This window comes from Girardinichthys multiradiatus, chromosome 7 (assembly GCF_021462225.1).
Source record: "Girardinichthys multiradiatus isolate DD_20200921_A chromosome 7, DD_fGirMul_XY1, whole genome shotgun sequence".
Classification (NCBI taxonomy): Eukaryota; Metazoa; Chordata; class Actinopteri; order Cyprinodontiformes; family Goodeidae; genus Girardinichthys; species Girardinichthys multiradiatus.
In genome coordinates this window covers 29,309,751-29,329,585 of record NC_061800.1, presented here as the reverse complement: position 1 = coordinate 29,329,585, position 19,835 = coordinate 29,309,751, and the positions used below count along the sequence as shown (strand labels likewise).

The 19,835-nt window shown below is 40.6% G+C and overlaps 1 protein-coding gene across 1 annotated transcript in view; it reads left to right on the top strand.

The window, feature by feature from the left end:
• Positions 1-19,835, top strand: part of LOC124870802 (plakophilin-4-like) — a 109,246-nt gene that overhangs the window by 50,653 nt on the left and 38,758 nt on the right. The window contains exon 9 of the mRNA XM_047369607.1: positions 9,869-10,039. Within this exon, the coding sequence (XP_047225563.1) occupies positions 9,869-10,039 (171 nt within the window). The remainder of the gene's footprint in view (positions 1-9,868; positions 10,040-19,835) is intronic.

The following is a 19,835-nucleotide window of genomic DNA, read 5'->3' as shown; positions in this document are numbered from 1 at the left end:
CTTGAAAAGGTTCTACAGTTCAAATGAACCTTAGTCTTACCAGTTCTTCTATGAAATACACGGCTGCCCATAAAGTGGGTGGAATGATGCTTTTATGCACCTTCCTCTTTTTGTTGTAGTTTAATTCTCACTGATATGGAAAAGATTGATTATTAAATTGAAATAATTTTAATAAGATATTCACCTTATCTGTCCAAAATACATTTGTGTTACTGTCATTTCAATAAAAGGGGTAAAAAATACATATTTCTGACTTTTATTCATTAACCTATTTTATTAAATAAATATAAACATATTACATATTCATCATTGCTAGATTTGTTTTACCAACATTCCAGTAAGATGGGTTATGCAACAGAAGTGACATGAGGGAAAGGAAAGAAGCAGAAAATAAATAATTTGTGAACCTGAAGAGTTGCATGTTAGCTGAGCTAGAAAGCTATTACCCCGTTTCTTCTCACGCCGCAGCAGTCCACCTTCGGCTGTTTTCAACCCAACTATCTTGTCTACACAAATACTTTGTCACACCATGCAAGGCAACATTGCTGGTCCTGTGTTGAATATAGCAGTTTACATGACAGCGGTACCAGGGTGTACAATCATTATTAGGATAACATGTATAAAAAGTCAATTGAATGTAATTACCACTACAGGAAAACATCTTATCAACAAGTGTACTTTGGTTTCATCTTAACCAAACTCGCAACTGTTTATGATTTTAAGTTTATTGTACAGAAAGAGTGAAGCCATCTTGGTGGTTGTGTCACATTCCTTTGTTTCATGTCAGGCCAGTGGTATTTTAGTGACGCCCTGGACAGATTTTCAGATGTGATCAGAAGTGTGTTAAGTCACCTTAATGGCTTGACGATGCATCCAAATCTGCATTCAGTCCACCCTATTCACTTTTCTGCAGATCACACAGGATATATATTGCCACCGGGTCTGAACAACCACTTTTATGATAGGCTTTTACAATGACTGAAAACTTTTTGGTGGTCCAGACGACCTCATTAACACTCCTTTTATTTGTGCCACACCCCCACCCCGCCCCCACCACCACATCACACCCCTTTTATATTCTTCTCTGTTTGATTCGCCCGCCTTTTCTTATGTCTTCCATTACCTCCACCCACTGCTCCCCTACAAACCTTTGAACAACAGAGCTGCTGATTTCCTGCCAACCTGCAGCTACTGTGTATTGCGTGCAGTACCACATGTGAAAGGCTTCTTTGACTATTGAGTTTGTCACAACTGTGCCCTGAGAAAAAATATCCTTTACTCTAATTTAACTCTTATTCTTCTCTCTTTCTATAAGGGGCAATAGGTAAAACCATTTACAGATGTAGTGCACTGAGTAGTAACATCTTGTACCTTGATTTTAAGGTAAATATAAAGTAAACATAATTTGGATACTGAATAGTAAAGGTGAGGAGAGTATGGGGTAAGAACACTGTCAAAAACAAACTGTATGTAAAGACGGAAATGTGTGCATATTAGTCAATAGTTGTGCATAAGTAAAATCCAAAAGAGGTATTGTATATTTTCTCTATAAGAATACAAAATAAAATGTTACAGCTTCAAGAAATTACAAACACAAAGTTCAAGTTTACAGTTGTGGTTTATTCTTTATGAATACAATATGCTATAATAGTTTGTGAATACGATTTATTTTCTTTGAGAATACGAATTTACATCAGCGACTTGGTGTCACGTGATCTCAGGCTCAGGATATAGTGGGTGGAGTTATACAATGATGTACAGTAGGTGGCAGTATGCACTTCTGAATTTGTTGCGAACCGCCAGCAGAGGAAGAGAAGAAGAAGAAGCAGCACCAGCGCCAAAAAAACGGACCAAGGGCATATATTAACGACATTAAGACATATATAAACTTTTTCACATTACCTGGCTTTGTACCGTAGTTTCTTGGTCCGTTCTTTTGGCACTAGTGCTGCTGCTTCTTCTATTCTTCTGCTGGCTGTTCGCAACAAATTCAGAGGTGCATACTGCCACCTACTGTACATCATTGTATAACTCCACCCACCATATTCTATGTTTTAGTTTTGTATTTCATAAAAATAAGAACATCGCTTTATTTATAATACTCTTGATTTCCCCCCTATCTCCCCTCTGTTCCTAATATTCCTTTTAGACTGAATTATCTCCCATTCCGGCACTACGTTTACTGGCGGTGAGGAGTGTGACAACGTATGCGCAACGCGAATTGACTAACTGTGCTCCACTAACCAGCCTGAGATCACGTGACGCCAAGTCGCTGATGTAAATTCGTATTCTCAAAGAAAATAAATCATATTCACAAACTGTTATAGCATATTGTATTCATAAAGAATAAACCACAACTGTAAACTTGAACTTTGTGTTTGTAATTTCTTGAAGCTTTAACATTTTATTTTGTATTCTTACAGAGAAAATATATAATGCTTCTTTTGGATTTTACTTATGCACAACTATTGACTAATATGCACACATTTCCGTCTTTACATACACATTGTTTTTGACAGCGTTCTCACCCCATAGAGAGTCTCATAAACCTCATAAACGGCATAAATCCTCTAAACTGTTCAAATCTATTGTAGTGATGCGATTAATTACAATTTTTGAAAAAAGATGGAAAAATAGCCTTTTTCGCATGTTTGTCATTTATAAATCAGTACATAAAGGGGTTGCAACATTTAGACACATTTTCAAACATAAAGTCAGCATAAAGCCATCTAAACCATCATGAAACTGACAGTAAAAAAGCATGTCAATAAGATCCATTATTAATTTCATGTTGTAAACATAGGGGACCAAATTATTTACGCAGTAATTATTTTCTTCTACCATATGTGAAACATTGCAATGTTGGCCACCAATTTTCAAAATAACATAAATCAGCTTTAAGCAGAGTTTTGGATGTTAAGTTAAACAACTAAAAGATAACCGTTAATAAAAGATTAACAGATGAGTATCAGTTGATCATGTGGTAATTTAGGTCTTAGGACTAACAGTACAGGGTTGGAATCCTAACTTACAGTGATGCAGAGTCAGAGGTGCACTACATGTTGTGGATTTCACAAGAAAATGTTAATTTCAGTCGTTAGAGATTTAAGAGTTGGGTCTGAATTGGGGCAAAAGACTTAAGATTTGAGTTAGACTTGCCCCTCAAAGACTAGAGACTTGACTTGGACTCTAAATATCACTTGTTGAATATCTCTGGAATGAAATCTCCAAACCCGAAACACATCACATTTTGCCCGGTCAGAGTCTAATTTTTACAACATTCAGTTGGTGGTGTCAGAATTTGGCATTAAACCTATAAGCAAGGATCCACCCTGCCTTGATTCAGGCTGGTGGTGGTGGTGTAATGGTGCGGGGGATATAACCACGGTACACTGTGGGCCTTTTAGAGCCAATTGAGCATTGTTTAAACCCCACAGCCTACCTGAGTGTTATTGCCGGCCATGTACATGTCTTTGTGGCCACACTATACCCATCTTCTGATGACTACTTCAAGCAGGTTAGTGCAGCATGTCACAAATCATCTCATCCTGGTTTCTTGAACATGACATAGCACCGCTGGGATGTGGTGGAATTGATTAATCATATCATGGATGTGCAACCAACAAATCTTCAGCAACTGGGCGATTCTGTCTTTTTAAGACTGTTTTACAACTTTAAGGCAGTTATAAAGGAGTCCAACCCGGTACTAGCAAGCTTTATTGGGGCCTGCCATAGCAATGCATAGGAGGCATTGCATGGAGGCACCTATTACTATTCACCTCTAAACTGGACTCTTTATTATTTTTCTTCCGTCCAGATTAATGCGGCCCAAACCGTAGCGTGCACCCCCACAATATATATATCAAAACGTCCGGCTCGGTCCCGGGAGGTGTGCTATTACTTTTATTGGCGTTTCGAGTTACCATGGCGACGTAATTAACGAAAAACCGCCCCCCAAAATCCCCATAGGAATGAATGGAGTCAGGGGCGGAGGAATCCTCAAAATTCACTGTTTTTGAGGCTCTACTGTATCGCCATACTTTCACCTAGAAACACAGTTTGACTTTCAGTTTGTAGAAAAATCCGCCGGCTCTTCAGAAATGAAAACGGTTTGTTGATAACTGCTACGGTTTCTCTAAAATTAGACTTCAAGCGACACAAAGTTTGCAACAAAATCACACTCTAACAGTGGAGATGGCAGTTACTAGAGTGTAGAAAGAGGGGATTTTTTCAGGAAAAATTATTTTTAACTGGCACTCACGTTCCACAAATTTCGCTCTAAAGTCACAATTTTCGGTCAGTTTGTAGGGCCGGGCCTCTGCTTTCACACAATAACTTTAAAATTGTTCTAGGTTTCATAGATTTCTGTCAAAACACCCTCGATCGCCAAGACTCACAGGAATTCTGTAGGCCTCCCATGTATTTTCAATGAGAGTTTGACCAGTAATCCATGGGTGACACCATTTATTTCCATCCTCCTATTTTATACTGTGAATGACATAGAGCTATGAAAATCTCCATGATTGGGGACGAGGGATAGCTGTCGCCCACAGTTTAAAAAAATTTCAAATACCATGTACGGTTTCCGAGATATTAGACTTTGTTCGGGAGCATGTTCAGGCATTTTTGTCTTTTTCTCCATTTTCCCTCTCTTTTCATCCAGTGTTGTGTCTTTATTATTATATTTTCAACAAAAAGGGATGAATATTAATGTTCCCCTGTCCGTTCTGATAAAAATGGTCCAAGAATGACATCGATCGCCCCTACGGTTTCCGAGTTATGGCCAGTCGTTCGGGAGCATGCGCTTCCATGTTATAATGCCTAGACCAGGGGAGACACAGAGTGAGGTGCTGCGTGAGTGAGAAACAGCAGGTGTCAAGTTACACTGACGCTCTTTGCTGATTGGCTGATTCATTCCTCACTGTTCTATTTATAGCTCTGTGTATCTCCTACTGTATATGTCTGGATGTGATTCTGTCTTTCTTTCTGCCTCTCTGTGTCTCACACACAGACACACACACACAGACGCATGCATGGATTACTATCTTTCTGAGGACTTTGCATTGACTTTCATTGATTTTCATTCATTTCTATGGCTTAAACCTGACCCGACCCCTAACCCTTTGTCCATCTTCATAGGAGGCAACTACACGGCGGCCATGTTGTGTGGGGAACTTAAACAGCATATACTGCTGTTCCAACACCCAGACAACAGTGATTTCAATTTCTTTCATCAACCCTCCATGCTTACTAATGATTATTTAAAGCTTATAATAACATACACAATGGTTTTAGAATAGCAAGCATGTTCTATATAACTAATAGAAATAACCCAGACCTGAAAGGACAACCATGCTTGATTTTCAAAATAAGACAAAACATGCTCTACAAAATAAAAGCCTTTACATTTTAAACTATAGATTCATTGAAGGACTGGCCTTTACACTATTTTTGAAGCTCATCAAGTGTTGGAAATGGGACTATGTTGGCCCTTTTAAAATAAGGCTTACTGAAACTTTCAAAATAAAAGCCTCAGTCTTCCAGAGTTACTATGGATTTTGTGAACTGACAAGAGCATAGAAAATGATTTTTAAACAGCAAACGGGTTCTATTTAACTAATGGAACTAACCCAGACCTGAAGGGACAACCATGCTGGACTTTCAAAATAAGACAAAACATGCTCTACAAAATAAAAGCCTTGGCATTTTAAACCATAGATCATTTCAGGACTGGGCTTCACACTAATGTTGAAACTCACCCAGTGTTGGCTTTTTAAAATAAGGCTTACTGAAAATTTCAAAATAAAAGCCTCAGTCTTCCAGAGTTACTAGTAATTTTTTTAAACTGATAATAGCATAGACAATGAATTTTAAATAGCAAGCTGCGGTCCGAGAAGCACGCATCAAGAGGCAGGCCCCGTCTAAATTTCTTCCGAAATTTTCTAGTCTAAGTTTATGCTCCACCTTCATGACCAGGTATGATCACATTGGGCTAATTACAAGCCTGAAGCATCCAGAACATCCAGCAATAAATAGGTCTCTTATAGGTGTGTATATTCATCGTTTTGTGTTGAGAGTGAACCACTTTGGTTAACTTAGGCAGTGTACATATACAGTATACAAGATTAATCAAATTGACATTCCCAAAGGTTTCATTCAGATCCTCTAATATTCTATATTTCATATAAAGCAAACTGATGTTATATTAACATATATATCCTTGACCCCACAGCTGTCAGTGCCCTGCCACCTCAGAATTTAGAGCACAATTACCATTTTAATAATTATTAGTAAAGTCAAATGATGCTCTATTCTTTTGTTTTTTAGACAGAAATTATCTTTTGAGCAAATTTCCCCACGCTTCTTGTAGAGCTGTTGTTATTTAAGACCTCAGCATCAAAATGGTCCACCAGTTTCATCTAAAAGCTTTGCTCTCATTCCTCCCCAGAGTCTCCAGTCCACAAGGAAACATCCCAATTTATTAATTCTTTCCTTTTATATTGTGACAGGACTCACTTATTTAGCTGGTTCTGCATGGTAGGCTCGGTATTTAGTTACAGTCTGCGGCTGAGCTCATGCTGTTGGAGAGGACCCAGATGACGTCTGCAGGCTCTCGATATGTGCAATGAGCAGTAAGTTGCCAACTGCATAGTGGTCCACGGGGATTCACAGTTTTATGAGCTCCACTAATGTGAGGTTTAGCACAAACAAACATGGGCTTTGAGATCACTTACACTGGGTGGGCTCATTTGGATTTAAAGGTAGAAAAACGAAAAGGAGCCATCTTTATAGTCCCTCTTTCTTCCACATTTCACATCAGCCATGTGTTTTTCATTTTTCCTCAGCTCAGAGAAGGAGCCCTAAAGCTTTAAACATTAATGGCCTCTCCATAATTTAACACTGTGAATTTACATTGTGTCTCATAAAGAAAACAAAGCTTTGTCTCAACAGCATTTTACTGTATTTCAGTTAAATATAATTAAGCATCACTGAATGCTCAACAGAAACTTTCATACCAGCTATCATCTTCTGTCCAAGTTCATATAGTGCCTTTGCTTAACTTTGAAGTTCCAACACTTGCTTCCTGGTAGTTTTTGTATTGTGTGGTCTTTTTCTGCTTTTCTAGATCTCTCTGCTAGCTCAGCCTTGTAGAGGGATCAGAGTAATACTTCTCGTTCACAGAGTAAGGACAAAAGTACATGTTGCTTTGTGTCTTGAAAAATTCAGTTACCAATACAAAGTAAAGTGAGGTTTTATTCCTGCTGTATGGAGCACACTACACATTGCTCCACACTGCTGGTCAACTAGCTGAAAGAACAGGGTTTTTGCAGGATCTTGAAACTCAAAAAAGTCGTCAATTTTATGTTTTCAGTTTTAGGCCTTAAAAGTCTCGATTAGGTATTTGATTTAGTTCTGTTGCTTCATCCATTTGTTTTTTTAGGACACGCTGGCAGGAGTCATCTGCTTGTTATGGTTCTATGCATATAGGGTATTATTATGCTGTGATAGTAGGAGATGAGAGAAATCTGCTTTTGAAACTGTTTTATTGTTTGTTCAGAGAACTGAAATCAAAACATTCTTGTTGTGGCGTCCAAAACCCTTTTCTTTAGGAGAATGAGCCTAAAAAACAGATTATAGTAGTTAACAATTACCTGTTTTCAATACCAACTACAATGTTTATTGTTTAGTAACATGTTTAACTTGAGTTACTTACTTAACTTAAAATCATTAAGTTTAGTAACTTTTTGTAATTTGGGTAGGTCCTAAATTTAAATCATGATGGTCTTGAAAATTCCTAAATTTTATCTAATTAACCTGCAGAAACCATGAAGAAATGGTACTCCTCCTCGCTTGTAAGTAAAAGTTATTTCAAAATATTTCTGGTCTTGGAAAAACACAGACAATTAAGGAATGCCACCTATCAATGCCTTTTAAGGGAACAATTTTAAAACTATTGTTGACAAATGACGAGTGGCATGTCAGTTTTTCAGCTAACTGCGGGCTGTCTACCAGAGCAGATAGCCTGACTAGTTAACCAGCCATCATCTGGTTAGACCCTCAGTGTTGGTGTAGAGCAGGATGGCAAGGCACCAGTTAAAAGCACCACACAATTGTTGGTACTAGTTACTGTAAATCATAGCCAAACAATTTTTTGCCAAAAAGACTGCATTGAATCTGCTAAATCTTTTTACCATTATAGTAAATACCACAAAATATCATGATCAAATTTAAAATTCATGTTGCCCATCCCTGATATAACATCAAAGTGGTTTCACTACTTTGTGCCTGATGCAAACGTGTGAAATTCTCCAAGCTTTAAGATGCAAATGCATGAATGCACTGAGATTTGGAGTTATTTTGGTGATGTTGGTTTGGTTAATGAATCCGTACTGAAGATAAGATGAGAACTCAGACTGATCCCACAGCTACTCATAATGTTTCTCTCTTATAACATGATAGTCTCTTTACGTCTATACTGCAGCTGTACTATATATTGAATATTCATTGTTATATCAGTGTCTGCAGTATCACAATCAGGGCGCACTGCTTTAAGGCAGTTTGTAATTATATTATATTTTAAGTGACATGGATTGATGCTCTGCATAAGGATAATAGAATGGGCCAGTTAGATGTACTGTAGCTGCCCTTTATGTTGACATCCATATATCTTTAATAACTGAGATGCTTAAGCTCACAGAGAGTGATTAGAACATTGCGCCGTGGTAGACAAAATTGTGGGTTAATTAATATGATTATTAATGTTCAGCAACAGTATTGCGATTACATATTTTCCTGATACATGCAGCCTTAATCTATACAAAATGTTGTCAGACTAGTGGTCATGCTACTTGTTTAAGTTACTTGTGTTTTAGACAGATGTTCAGTAAATTAATTAAGTTTTTCTCTGCTGTGTATAGTATCAAAGTTGATGAAAACTCCAGCAATAGTATAGCAGGTTTCAGTACGGTACGTTGTCAGAATTCAGTTTGCATAAGAAACCCATTTCCTGTGTGTTTGTTTCTCAATCACCTACTCTAAAAACAAAATACAGTGCTGTGTATTCGCACTCGTACAGATTTATTCTGTTTTTGCTTTTGTGATGCAATTAAATATATTTCAGATCACAAAAGAAACTTTAATGTTAATCTGCAGCATTTAAGTGTGGCAAAAAAGCAAGAGCAGAAGAAATCTGTTAGTGGAATGGTGCAGATATGGTCAATGAAGAGGCTGAACCCAAACCAGGTCACTCTAGTGTCACAAAGAGATTTGACTTGTTAGACATCAATCAGATATTTCTTCATCTGTTTGTACTCTATCCTTCATTAACATCGCATTCTTTTGGTTCTTGGGGGTTATATTTTTCACAAAGTCTATGTTCACTTCACAGCTGAGTATAAAGATGTCAAATATCAATACATTTCTGAGTAGGCTTAAGGTAATTTAAAAAGAGACATGCCTTGTTTTTCAAACTCTTGCAGAACATCAGGCTGTTGATATTTTGCGGCAGGTTTCATTATTGATGTATGGTAATCAGTGGCAACTTTCTAATTCATCAAATGCTATAGCTTTTTGTCAATGACACGACAATAAAAGGAGGCATGATGTTTGCTTCAGATATTTCTATTTTTATCTTATAACAGACTAAATAGAAAACCAGGACAGCCTTATTGTTGGCAGAAATTAAATGACAGTATTTTTATTTTATTTTTTATTTGGTTTCTTCCCTTTTACTTGTTTTAAAAAACATAGGGATTAGAATTATTTCTCATTAACACATTGGAGGAAGGTCATTCGCTTCTGTAAGCATTATACTTCTTGGAAGTTTATTATTCCAGCTTTTTACCTTCTAACGATTCTCGTTCTGCAGGAATACGGAGTTCATATGCCAGTCAGCACAGCCACCATGGACAGGACATTAGGTCAACCATCTCCCCAGACCGCCACATCGCTCCCATATATGAGGATAGGACTTTCCGGGGTCCGTTGTACCGCAGCCCCAGCCACACCCAGCAGGGGACGCTTTACAGGAGCAGCTCAGGTTGGTCAAAGGGTGTTCTTCAGTCGTGTAAGGATAGTAGCAGAGGAAACCACCTTAGGCTTCTTGATTCTGTAACTGGTCTTGTTATATGGGAAGAATGGCTTGTTTACAAATGAGTAAATCAAGATATGTTTGTTGAACGGCAGTTCTTGCATGAATGGTGCCTTAGGCGAGCCCCAACGCAATATTGGAAATGAGAGGAGTGAGATGAGTTTGACAATAGTTGTTAGAAGACTAAGAATCTGCTTTTGTTTTTTACAAATATATTTAAAGTTTCCCAAGTCACAAACTGTGACAAAGAAGTAATTTAGTTCAACCAATTTTTTTTACTGCAGTTTTTACACTTTTCTCAGTTTAAGGTGTCCGTCATGCCAAAAAAGGCATTGAAGTTTTTTTTTGTTTATTTGTTTGTTCATGTTATCACAAATCAAACAAATGGTTTGTTTAATCTGAAACTAGGTTTTAAAAATCCCATTTCGGTATAGAATGGCCCAGTTGTGTTCTGATTAATCTACGTATTTTATATTTCAACTAGAAGTGATTAGTCCTTAAAAACTGTGAAGTAGAGCTCTAGTTCAGAGCCAGAACAGAAGCTAAGAATCAGATGCTCGTTGTCAACCGACCACCATGAACAGCTATATTTTTGTGCTATGCCTTCACTGTCTGCTTGTGCTACTGAACGACACCCTGGCGGGTGAGCCATATTGATTATTTACACTACTCCAACAAATAAAGAGAACACTTAAACAAGACAATATAACTCCAAGTAAATCAAACTTCTGTGAAATCAAACTGTCCACTTAGGAAGCAACACTGATTGACAATCAATTTCACAGCTGTTGTTCAAATGGAATAGACAACAGGGGGAAATCTTTGGCGATTAGCAAGACACACTCAATAAAGGAGTGGTTCTGCAGGTGGAGACCACAGACCACTTCTCAGTACCTATGCTTTCTGGTTGATGTTTTGGTCACTTTTGAATGTTGGTGGTGCTTTCACACTCGTGGTAGCATGAGACGGACTCTACAACCCACACAAGTGGCTCAAGTAGTGCAGCTCATCCAGGATGGTACATCAATGTGAGCTGTGGCAAGAAGGTTTGCTGTGTCTGTCAGCGTAGTGTCCAGAGCCTGGAGGCGCTACCAGGAGACAGGCCAGTACTCCAGGAGACGTGGAGGAGGCCGTAGGAGGGCAACAACCCAGCAGCAGGACCGCTACCTCTGCCTTTGTGCAAGGAGGAACAGGAGGAGCCCTGCAAAATGACCTCCAGCAGGCCACAAATGTGCATGTGTCTGCACAAACGGTTAGAAACTGACTCCATGAGGATGGTATGAGGGCCCCACGTCCATAAATGGGGGTTGTGCTCACAGTCCAACACCGTGCAGGACGCTTGGCATTTGCCAGAGAACAGCAGGATTGGCAAATTCACCACTGGCACCCTGTGCTCTTCATAGATGAAAGCAGATTCACACTGAGCACATGTGACAGACGTGACAGAGTCTGGAGACACCGTGGAGAGCGATCTGCTGCCTGTAACATCCTTCAGCATGACCGGTTTGGCAGTGGGTCAGTAATGGTGTAGGGTGGCATTTCTTTGGAGGGCCGCATGGCCAGAGGTAGCCTGACTGACATTAGGTACCGAGATGAGATCCTTAGACCCCTTGTGAGGCCATATGCTGGTGCGGTTGGCCCTGGGTTCCTCCTAATGCAGGACAATGCTAGACCTCAAGTGGCTGGAGTGTGTCAGCAGTTCCTGCAAGATGAAGACATTGAAGCTATGGACTGGCCCGCCCGTTCCCCAGACCTGAATCCAATTGAGCACATCTGGGACATCATGTCGAGACATGATGTCCCAGATGTGCTCTCTCTCATCCACCAACGTCACGTTGCACCACAGACTGTCCAGGAGTTGGCGGATGCTTTAGTCCAGGTCTGGGAGGAGATCCCTCAGGAGACCATCCACTGTCTCATTAGGAGCATGCCCAGGGAGGTCATACAAACACGTGGAGGTCATACACAATACTGAGCCTCATTTTGACTTGTTTTAAGGACATTACATCAAAGTTGGATCAGCCTGTAGTGTTTTTTTCCATTTTAGTTTTGTGTGTGACTCCAAATCCAGGCCTCCATTGGTTAATAAATTTGATTTCCATTGATGATTTCTGTGTGATTTTGTTGTCAGCACATTCAACTTTGTACAGAACAAAGTATTCAATGAGAATATTTCATTCATTCAGATCTAGGATGTGTTATTTGAGTGTTCCCTTTATTTTTTTGAGCAGTGTATAAAATGTAATTGTGTCGGATACTGTATGATATGAAGAGTTGACCCAAAATGCCTTTTAGTACAGTAAAACAGGAGGTCTTGATATTATGGGAAACATCCTGCTGCGATAGTAATGTCAAATACTGCGATGGTTTATTGCAATTAACCCATTTTCTTTACCCATCTCTTGTTTTTTCTTCCAAGTCAATAAAATCTATATTTATACATATTTAAATGTATTTATATTTATCTTTTAGTTTAATCAACCGGCCAAATATTTTAGCACACAATGCATGAATGTACGGAACTCAAAATAAAATGGCCGCCCACATATTCATGCAAGCTCTCCTTTGCCTTTTGCAGTATTGCACACACTGATATTGGGATTACAGTTGCAGTTTTACATCTTGGGCTGCTCTGCAGTACTACACCATTGTTCAATAAAAACAAATTTGAAAGCTGGGATAAGTTATCTTTTTCTACTGAGTAATAAGTAAACAGTAGGAGGAATTGTGCACTGTATGCATTTATGTTTGTGTGGTAAGCCCAAAACACTCTGCTGTATGATTTCAACCTACGAGTTGTACCACACCGTGTCCTAGTGTGTAGCGAGTCTGAACGGGACAAATCAGACTCCAGATGATTTTTGACTCTTATTGTTTTAATGAGTGTGCCCTTGACTCTCCTGTTTTGTCTCCCTCTCTGTTCTTTATCTCTGTGTACATTCTGTTGTGTTTTTTGCTTTCCTGTCTTGGATTCCCTTCTTTATTTTTGGCCAACCATGCTTCTGCTGCCTCACGTTTTTCTCCTGCCTTCACTGTCTGACAGAAAAGGGTGAGACATGAGTAAATAGGCAGGTTCTGATGTGTCATTCTGCCTCAAATGAATCCATTACCTGTGTGTCACACTGAGCTCTTGAAAAAGAACACAGTCACGGGACTTTTGGTTTATCTACTACTTCCACCTTTTCTCTCCCACTCACCTTTTCCTTGCCTAAAATACAAATGTAAACATATTTCACACATTTAGACTTAGGCGGGGCACACTGAAGATCTGATTTGAGAAATAGGTTCACTAATAATATGCTATTGATGTGGTGTAGAAGCTCCACAAAAACAAAACTATCCACTCTCTGTTTTTCCAGACATGTTGAGGAAGATCGAGTGAGGCTGAGCTGAAGGCTATGTTCGATACACAGTCTTTGCATGAACTGCTTCATTTGAAAAATCCAATCTGACAAGGGGTTTTCTTTGTTATATTTCAATGAACCATTTTCTCTGCGTTGGTTTGTCCATGCCTCTGGCTGTTGCCAGACACATTTACTGTATGCTTGTAAGCTGGAGCAAGATTGTTTTTAATGGATGACATTACATTAAGGCTGAAAATATTACGAGCACGGTCCAAATACAGATGTGACTCAATAAAGTTAGAATACAATCAAAAAGTAGTTTTTTTATTATTTAAATTCAAAAAGTGAAACTAAATACAGAACGTTTAGGCTGAAACGTAGAAAGATTCAATTCAATTCAGTTTATCTATATAGCGCCAATTCACAACACATGTTGTCTCAAGGCACTTCACAACAGTCAGGTACATACATTACAATTAATCCTAACCATTGAACAGTGCAGTCAGAGTTAGTTATTTATTCAAATTGGATAAAAAGTTTTTCTATCTAAGGAAACCCAGCAGATTGCATTGAGTCAGAGACTTGTAGCAGTCACTCCTCCTGGATGAGCATGTAGAGACAGTGGACAGTTACTGGCGTTGACTTTGCAGCAATCCCTCATACTGAGCTTGCATGTAGCGACAGTGGAGAGGAAAAACTCCCTTTTAACAGGAAGAAACAAAGTATACAGAAGCACTGATCCAGGAGTCCTTTCTGTGGGAAGAAAAAGTAAATGTTAATGGATGTAGCTCCTTTAGTCGTTTCACCTAGAAAGAAAGAACAGATCAACTCTGAGCCAGTTTTCAAGGTTAGAGTCTGAAAGACGGCACATAGAGTTAGTCACAGTAAAATCTCAGTCAATTGCTATGTCTAGCAGAGAGAAAGGGTTAAACAATGAAAGACAGGGCCAAGTGGATCATCTGTAGAAGGTGAGCATTAAGTTGTTGCCAGCAGAAGCTTGAACGATGCCCCCCTCCAGAATGCTGTCACAGGTAGACACAGAGTCAAGCTGGTCATTTTGTCTTCCAGCAGCCTAAGCCTATAGCAGCATAACTACAGAGATAGTTTCAGTTTATTTATTTATATAGCGCTTATTTAAAACAATGTCATCTCAAGGCACCCCACAAAGGGTCTGGAACGGCACGGGGCCACTGGGGAGGCCAGACCAAACCACCGAGTGCCAGAGCTCGGCCACCCCAGAACGGGCCACGTGTAGGGACACTAAGTAAAATAATAAACTGATAAAGTTTGTCCATCTAGAGCCCACTGATGGCCATTGTTATATTAAAAACTACATGGATTGGGATACCTCTTACTGTCAGACTGATTAGGGTTAGGGTTAGAAGACTTAGAAGACTCAGGTGGAGGCCTCAACAATCTCCTGGATCAAAGACTACCTGACAAACAGACCACAGTTTGTGAGACTGAAGGGTTGTGTGTCTAACCAGGTAGTCAGCAGCACAGGAACACCACAGGGGACTGTACTCTCACCATTCCTCTTCACTCTGTACACCTCAGACTTCCAGTACAAGACAGACTCCTGTCATCTGCAGAAATACTCGGATGATTCTGCAGTCGTGGGGTGGATCAGAGATGGACAAGAAGCTGAGTACAGGAAGGTGGTGGACCACTTTGTGGCATGGTGTGGAAACAATCATCTTATTTTGAACGTGACTAAAACAAAGGAGATAATTGTAGATTTTAAGAGAAACATGAATAAGTAAAAAACTATTTCTATCATGGGAGAAGAAGTGGAGGTGCTGCAGGAGTATTAATACCTCGGTGTTCACCTGGATAACAGACTAGAGTGGAGATGCAACTGTGAAGCCATCTACAAGAAGGGACAGAGCAGACTGTACTTCTTGAGGAAGCTTAGGTCCTTTGGTGTTTGCAGCAAGATGCTGCATATCTTCTATAAGTCTGTTGTGGAAAGTGTGATCTCTTCTGCCATCATCTGCTGGGGAAGCAGCATCAGAGCCAGGGACTTAAAAAAGCTCAACAAGCTGATAAAAAAGGCTGGTTCTGTTCTGGGGACTCCTCTGGAACCTCTGGGGATCATTGTGGAAAGACAGATTCTTCATAAAATGAAGAACATTATGGAGAACCCTGAGCTGCATCCTCTTCATGAGACTGTCCTACAACAACAGAGTGTCTTCAGTCAGAGGCTTCTTCAGATCTGCTGTAAGACGGAGCGCTACAGGAGATCCTTCCTGCCCACAACCATCAGCATCTACAACAGCTCTTTGAGGAAACCCTCATAATGAGCTACAACAACAATTAATTTCCCTTTGGGATTAATAAAGTATTTTTGAATTGAATTGAATTGAATTATAACCATTCGAAAAGAGAAGGGGTCATACAGGTAGCAGAAATGGAGGGTGTGTTTACACCTCAACCATAACTGAGCCGGTTTAGGCTAAACCTGACTCCCCCTTACTCCATCCAACAGGGAAGGAGGAAGGCGGAGGTAAAAAATAAGGAAGATAACCTAAGCCACTCTATTAGCTTTATCAAAAAGGAAAGTTTTAAGCCTAGACTTAAAAGTAGACAGGGTGTCTGCCTCACGGACTAAAACTGGGAGCTGGTTCCACAGGAGAGGAGCCTGATAACTAAAGGATCTGCCTCTCATTCTACTTCTAGAGACTCTAGGAACCACCAGTAAACCTGCAGTCTGAGAACAAAGTGGTCTGTTAGGAACATATGGAACAATCAGATCTCTGATGTATGATGGAGCTAGATCATTAAGGGCTTTATATGTGAGGAGGAGAATTTTAAATTCTATTCTGGATTTAATAAGGAGTCAATGAAGGGAAGCTAAAATAGGAGAAATATGATCTCTATTTTTAATTTTCATCAGAACTCTTGCTGCAGCATTTTGAATCAGCTGAATGCTTTTAACTGCATTTTATGGACATCCTGATAGTAAAGAATTACAATAGTCCAGCCTTGAAGTAACAAATGCATGGACTAGTTTTTCAGCGTCACTCCTGGACAGGATAATTCTAATTTTGGCAATGTATCATTAATTTACTCAGGTTGTCAAACTATAACCAAATCAGAAGATGACACAGATTCGATGCACAGAATTAGATTGAAATGAGGTTTTATTGTTCCAACTTAGGTAGACCTTGATTAGAGTTGTTAGTAGCCAGAGTATGAGGAAGCCCCAAGGATCCGAGCAGAGAGAGAGTGTTCTGGCGGTGGAAATATTTACAGTGCAGATTTCCTGAAGAAGAGTTCCATATGGCGACAGGCAGGCAGACAGATGGGCAGATCGACAGGAAGGCAGGACAACAAGCGATCAGGCAGGCTGACAGAAGTCCACATAACAGAGACTATGTTCCAGCAACAGACTGTGTCAGCAGCTGTCTTAAAAAGCCATGAGCTCATTAGCTGGATGAGTTGCAGCTGAGAACAATGAAGTGCCAGAACCAGCCAGCAGAGATCTCACAGTACCCTCCCCTCAACGATTGCCTCCAGGCAATCCCGAACGTTTCTCCGGATGACGTCTGTAAAAAGATGTAATGAGAGCAGGGTCCAGGATAAGAGAACGAGGTACCCAGGTTCTTTCTTCAGGTCCATATTCAGCCCAATCCACAAGGTACTGAAAACTACACCCCCTACGTCGAACATCCAGGATACGATTGACCGTGTAAGCTGGATGGTCATCAATGAGACGAACAGGGGGAGGGAGCTTGGTGGGTGGATTCAGGGGACTTTCCGAGACTGGCTTGATCTGTGAAACATGAAAGGTAGGATGAATGTGCATAGAAGCTGGCAACTTGAGTCTCACCGCAGAAGGGTTGATGATCCTTTCTATGACAAAAGGACCGATGAAACGGGGGGCCAACTTTCGAGTAGTATCCTTTAATTTAATATTCTTGGTGGAGAGCCAGACCTTCTGATCAATGCAGTAGACCGGTGCAGTGGAACGGTGACGGTCAGCAAACCTTTTATTCTGTTCCAAAGTGCGTAGAAGTGTCCTCCTGGTCTGCCGCCAGATCTTACGACACCTGGAGATATAATGCTGAACAGAGGGGACAACAGTGTCAGGTTCAATACTGGGGAATAATGGAGGTAGATAGCCCAGAGAAATCTCAAAGGGAGATAAACCAGTAGCAGAGGAAGTATGAATATTATGGGCATATTCTATCCAAGTGAGATGTCTACACCAGGAAGAAGGGTTGTCATTAATCACACATCTCAATGCTACTTCCAGTTCCTGATTGCATCTCTCAGTCTGCCCATTAGACTGAGGGTGGTAACCAGATGAAAGGCTTACGGTAGCACCAATAGCCCTACAGAACTCCTTCCAGACTTGTGAAATGAACTGCGGGCCTCGGTCAGAGACAATATCCAAGGGCATGCCATGAATACGGAAGACATGAAGAACCAGAAGTTGAGCAGTCTCCAATGCAGACGGAAGCTTAGTTAAGGGAATAAAATGAACAGTCTTAGAGAATCTATCAACAACGGTAAAGATGACTGTGTTTCCGTCAGATGGCGGGAGACCAGTGACGAAGTCAATAGAGATGTGGGACCATGGGCGACTGGGGGTAGACAGAGGTTGAAGAAGACCGGCAGGAGGTTGATTTGAGTTCTTGTTACGGGCACATGTGGAACAAGCTGCGACAAACTCTCTAATGTCGGGATTCATAGTGGGCCACCAGAAATACATCTTGGTAAAAGTGATCATACGATTAATCCCCGGATGACAGGTAAGTTTATTATTATGAACCCAATCCAGAACTTTATTGATGACGGAGTTCGGAACGAACAGTTTGCCTACAGGACCAGTACCTGGGTCTGGTTCAGATTGTTGTGCCTCCCTGATGTCCTTTTCAATGGCCCAGGTGAGGGCGCCCACAATGCAGGATTCCGGTAAGATGGAAGCTTCAGTCTTGGATTGCTCAGAATGAGAATTTTGGCGAGAGAGAGCGTCGGGCTTGATGTTCTTGGAGCCAGGTCTGTAAGAGATAGAAAAATTAAAACGAGCAAAAAACAGGGACCAACGGGCTTGTCTGGAGTTAAGTCTCTTGGCATTTTGGATGTAAGAGAGGTTTTTATGGTCAGTCCAAATGAGAAAAGGGACTTCCGCCACTCCTCAAGCGCCAACTTGATAGCCAGAAGCTCTCGATTTCCCACATCGTAATTCTGCTCTGCTGACGACAAACGATGAGAAAAATAAGCACAAGGATGCACCTTGTTGTCTATAGGAGAACGTTGAGACAAGATGGCCCCTACTCCAATGTCAGAAGCATCAACCTCCACAACGAATTGCGCACTAGGCTCAGGATGAGTCAGAATGGGTGCAGAAGAAAATTAAGTTTTCAATTTGCAAAAAGCTTTCTCTGCCTCAGGGGACCAATGGAATGTCTTCAGAGAGGAGGTAAGTTGAGTGAGAGGGTAAGTTGAGTGAGAGGCACAGTGACCTGACTGTAGTTCTTTATGAACCTTCTATAAAAATTTGCAAAACCTAAGAACCTTTGGAGTTGCCTGCAATCCGTTGGAGTAGGCCACTCTGCCACTGCCTTGGTCTTCTCAGGATCCGTTCTGTACCTGCCTGCTTCAAAAATAAAACCCAAGAAGGTCACAGAAGAAACACCGAATTCACATTTTTCGGCTTTTACAAAGAGTTGGTTTTCATAAAGCCTCTGGAGTATGGTCCTGACATACTGGTGATGCTGATCAATGTTCTGAGAGAAAATCAAAATATCATCCAGATATACAAACACAAAGAGGTTGAGGAAATCACGGAGAACATCATTTATAAGAGCCTGAAAAACAGCGGGTGCTCTTTTCCCTTCTTAGGGCATCTTGCAACATAATGTCCACCTTGTCCACAATACAAACAAAGACCAGCCCCAAAACGACGTTGTCGCTCTTCAGGAGAGAGACGAGTGTGACCAACCTGCATAGGCTCAGGTTCCACAGATCCCTCCGAAGAGGAAGTGGGTGTATCAAGGTAAGCGGTCCGAGGTGCCATAAAGTGCTGCCACTCTGACTTATGATTCCTCTCTGCTTGTCTCTCTCTTAGGCGGTTGTCAATACGGATTGACAGTTTGATTAAATCATCCAGTCTCACAGGTTGATCTCTTAAAACCAACTGGTCCTTTATCTGATCTGTAAGGGAATTCACAAAAATACCCTTGAGTGCCGCTTCATCCCAACCCACCTCCTGTGCTGCCACCCGGAAGTCGATGGCGAACTCCGCCAATGCCCTCTTTCCCTGTTTGAGGGTAAGTAACTTCTTAGCAGCTGTCTCCTGTTGGAGTGGTTGATCAAAGACTTCCTTGAAGTGACTGAAAAAAACAGCGTAACTCAGAGACTCAATAGGGTTAGTTGTGAGAAAAGCGTGCGCC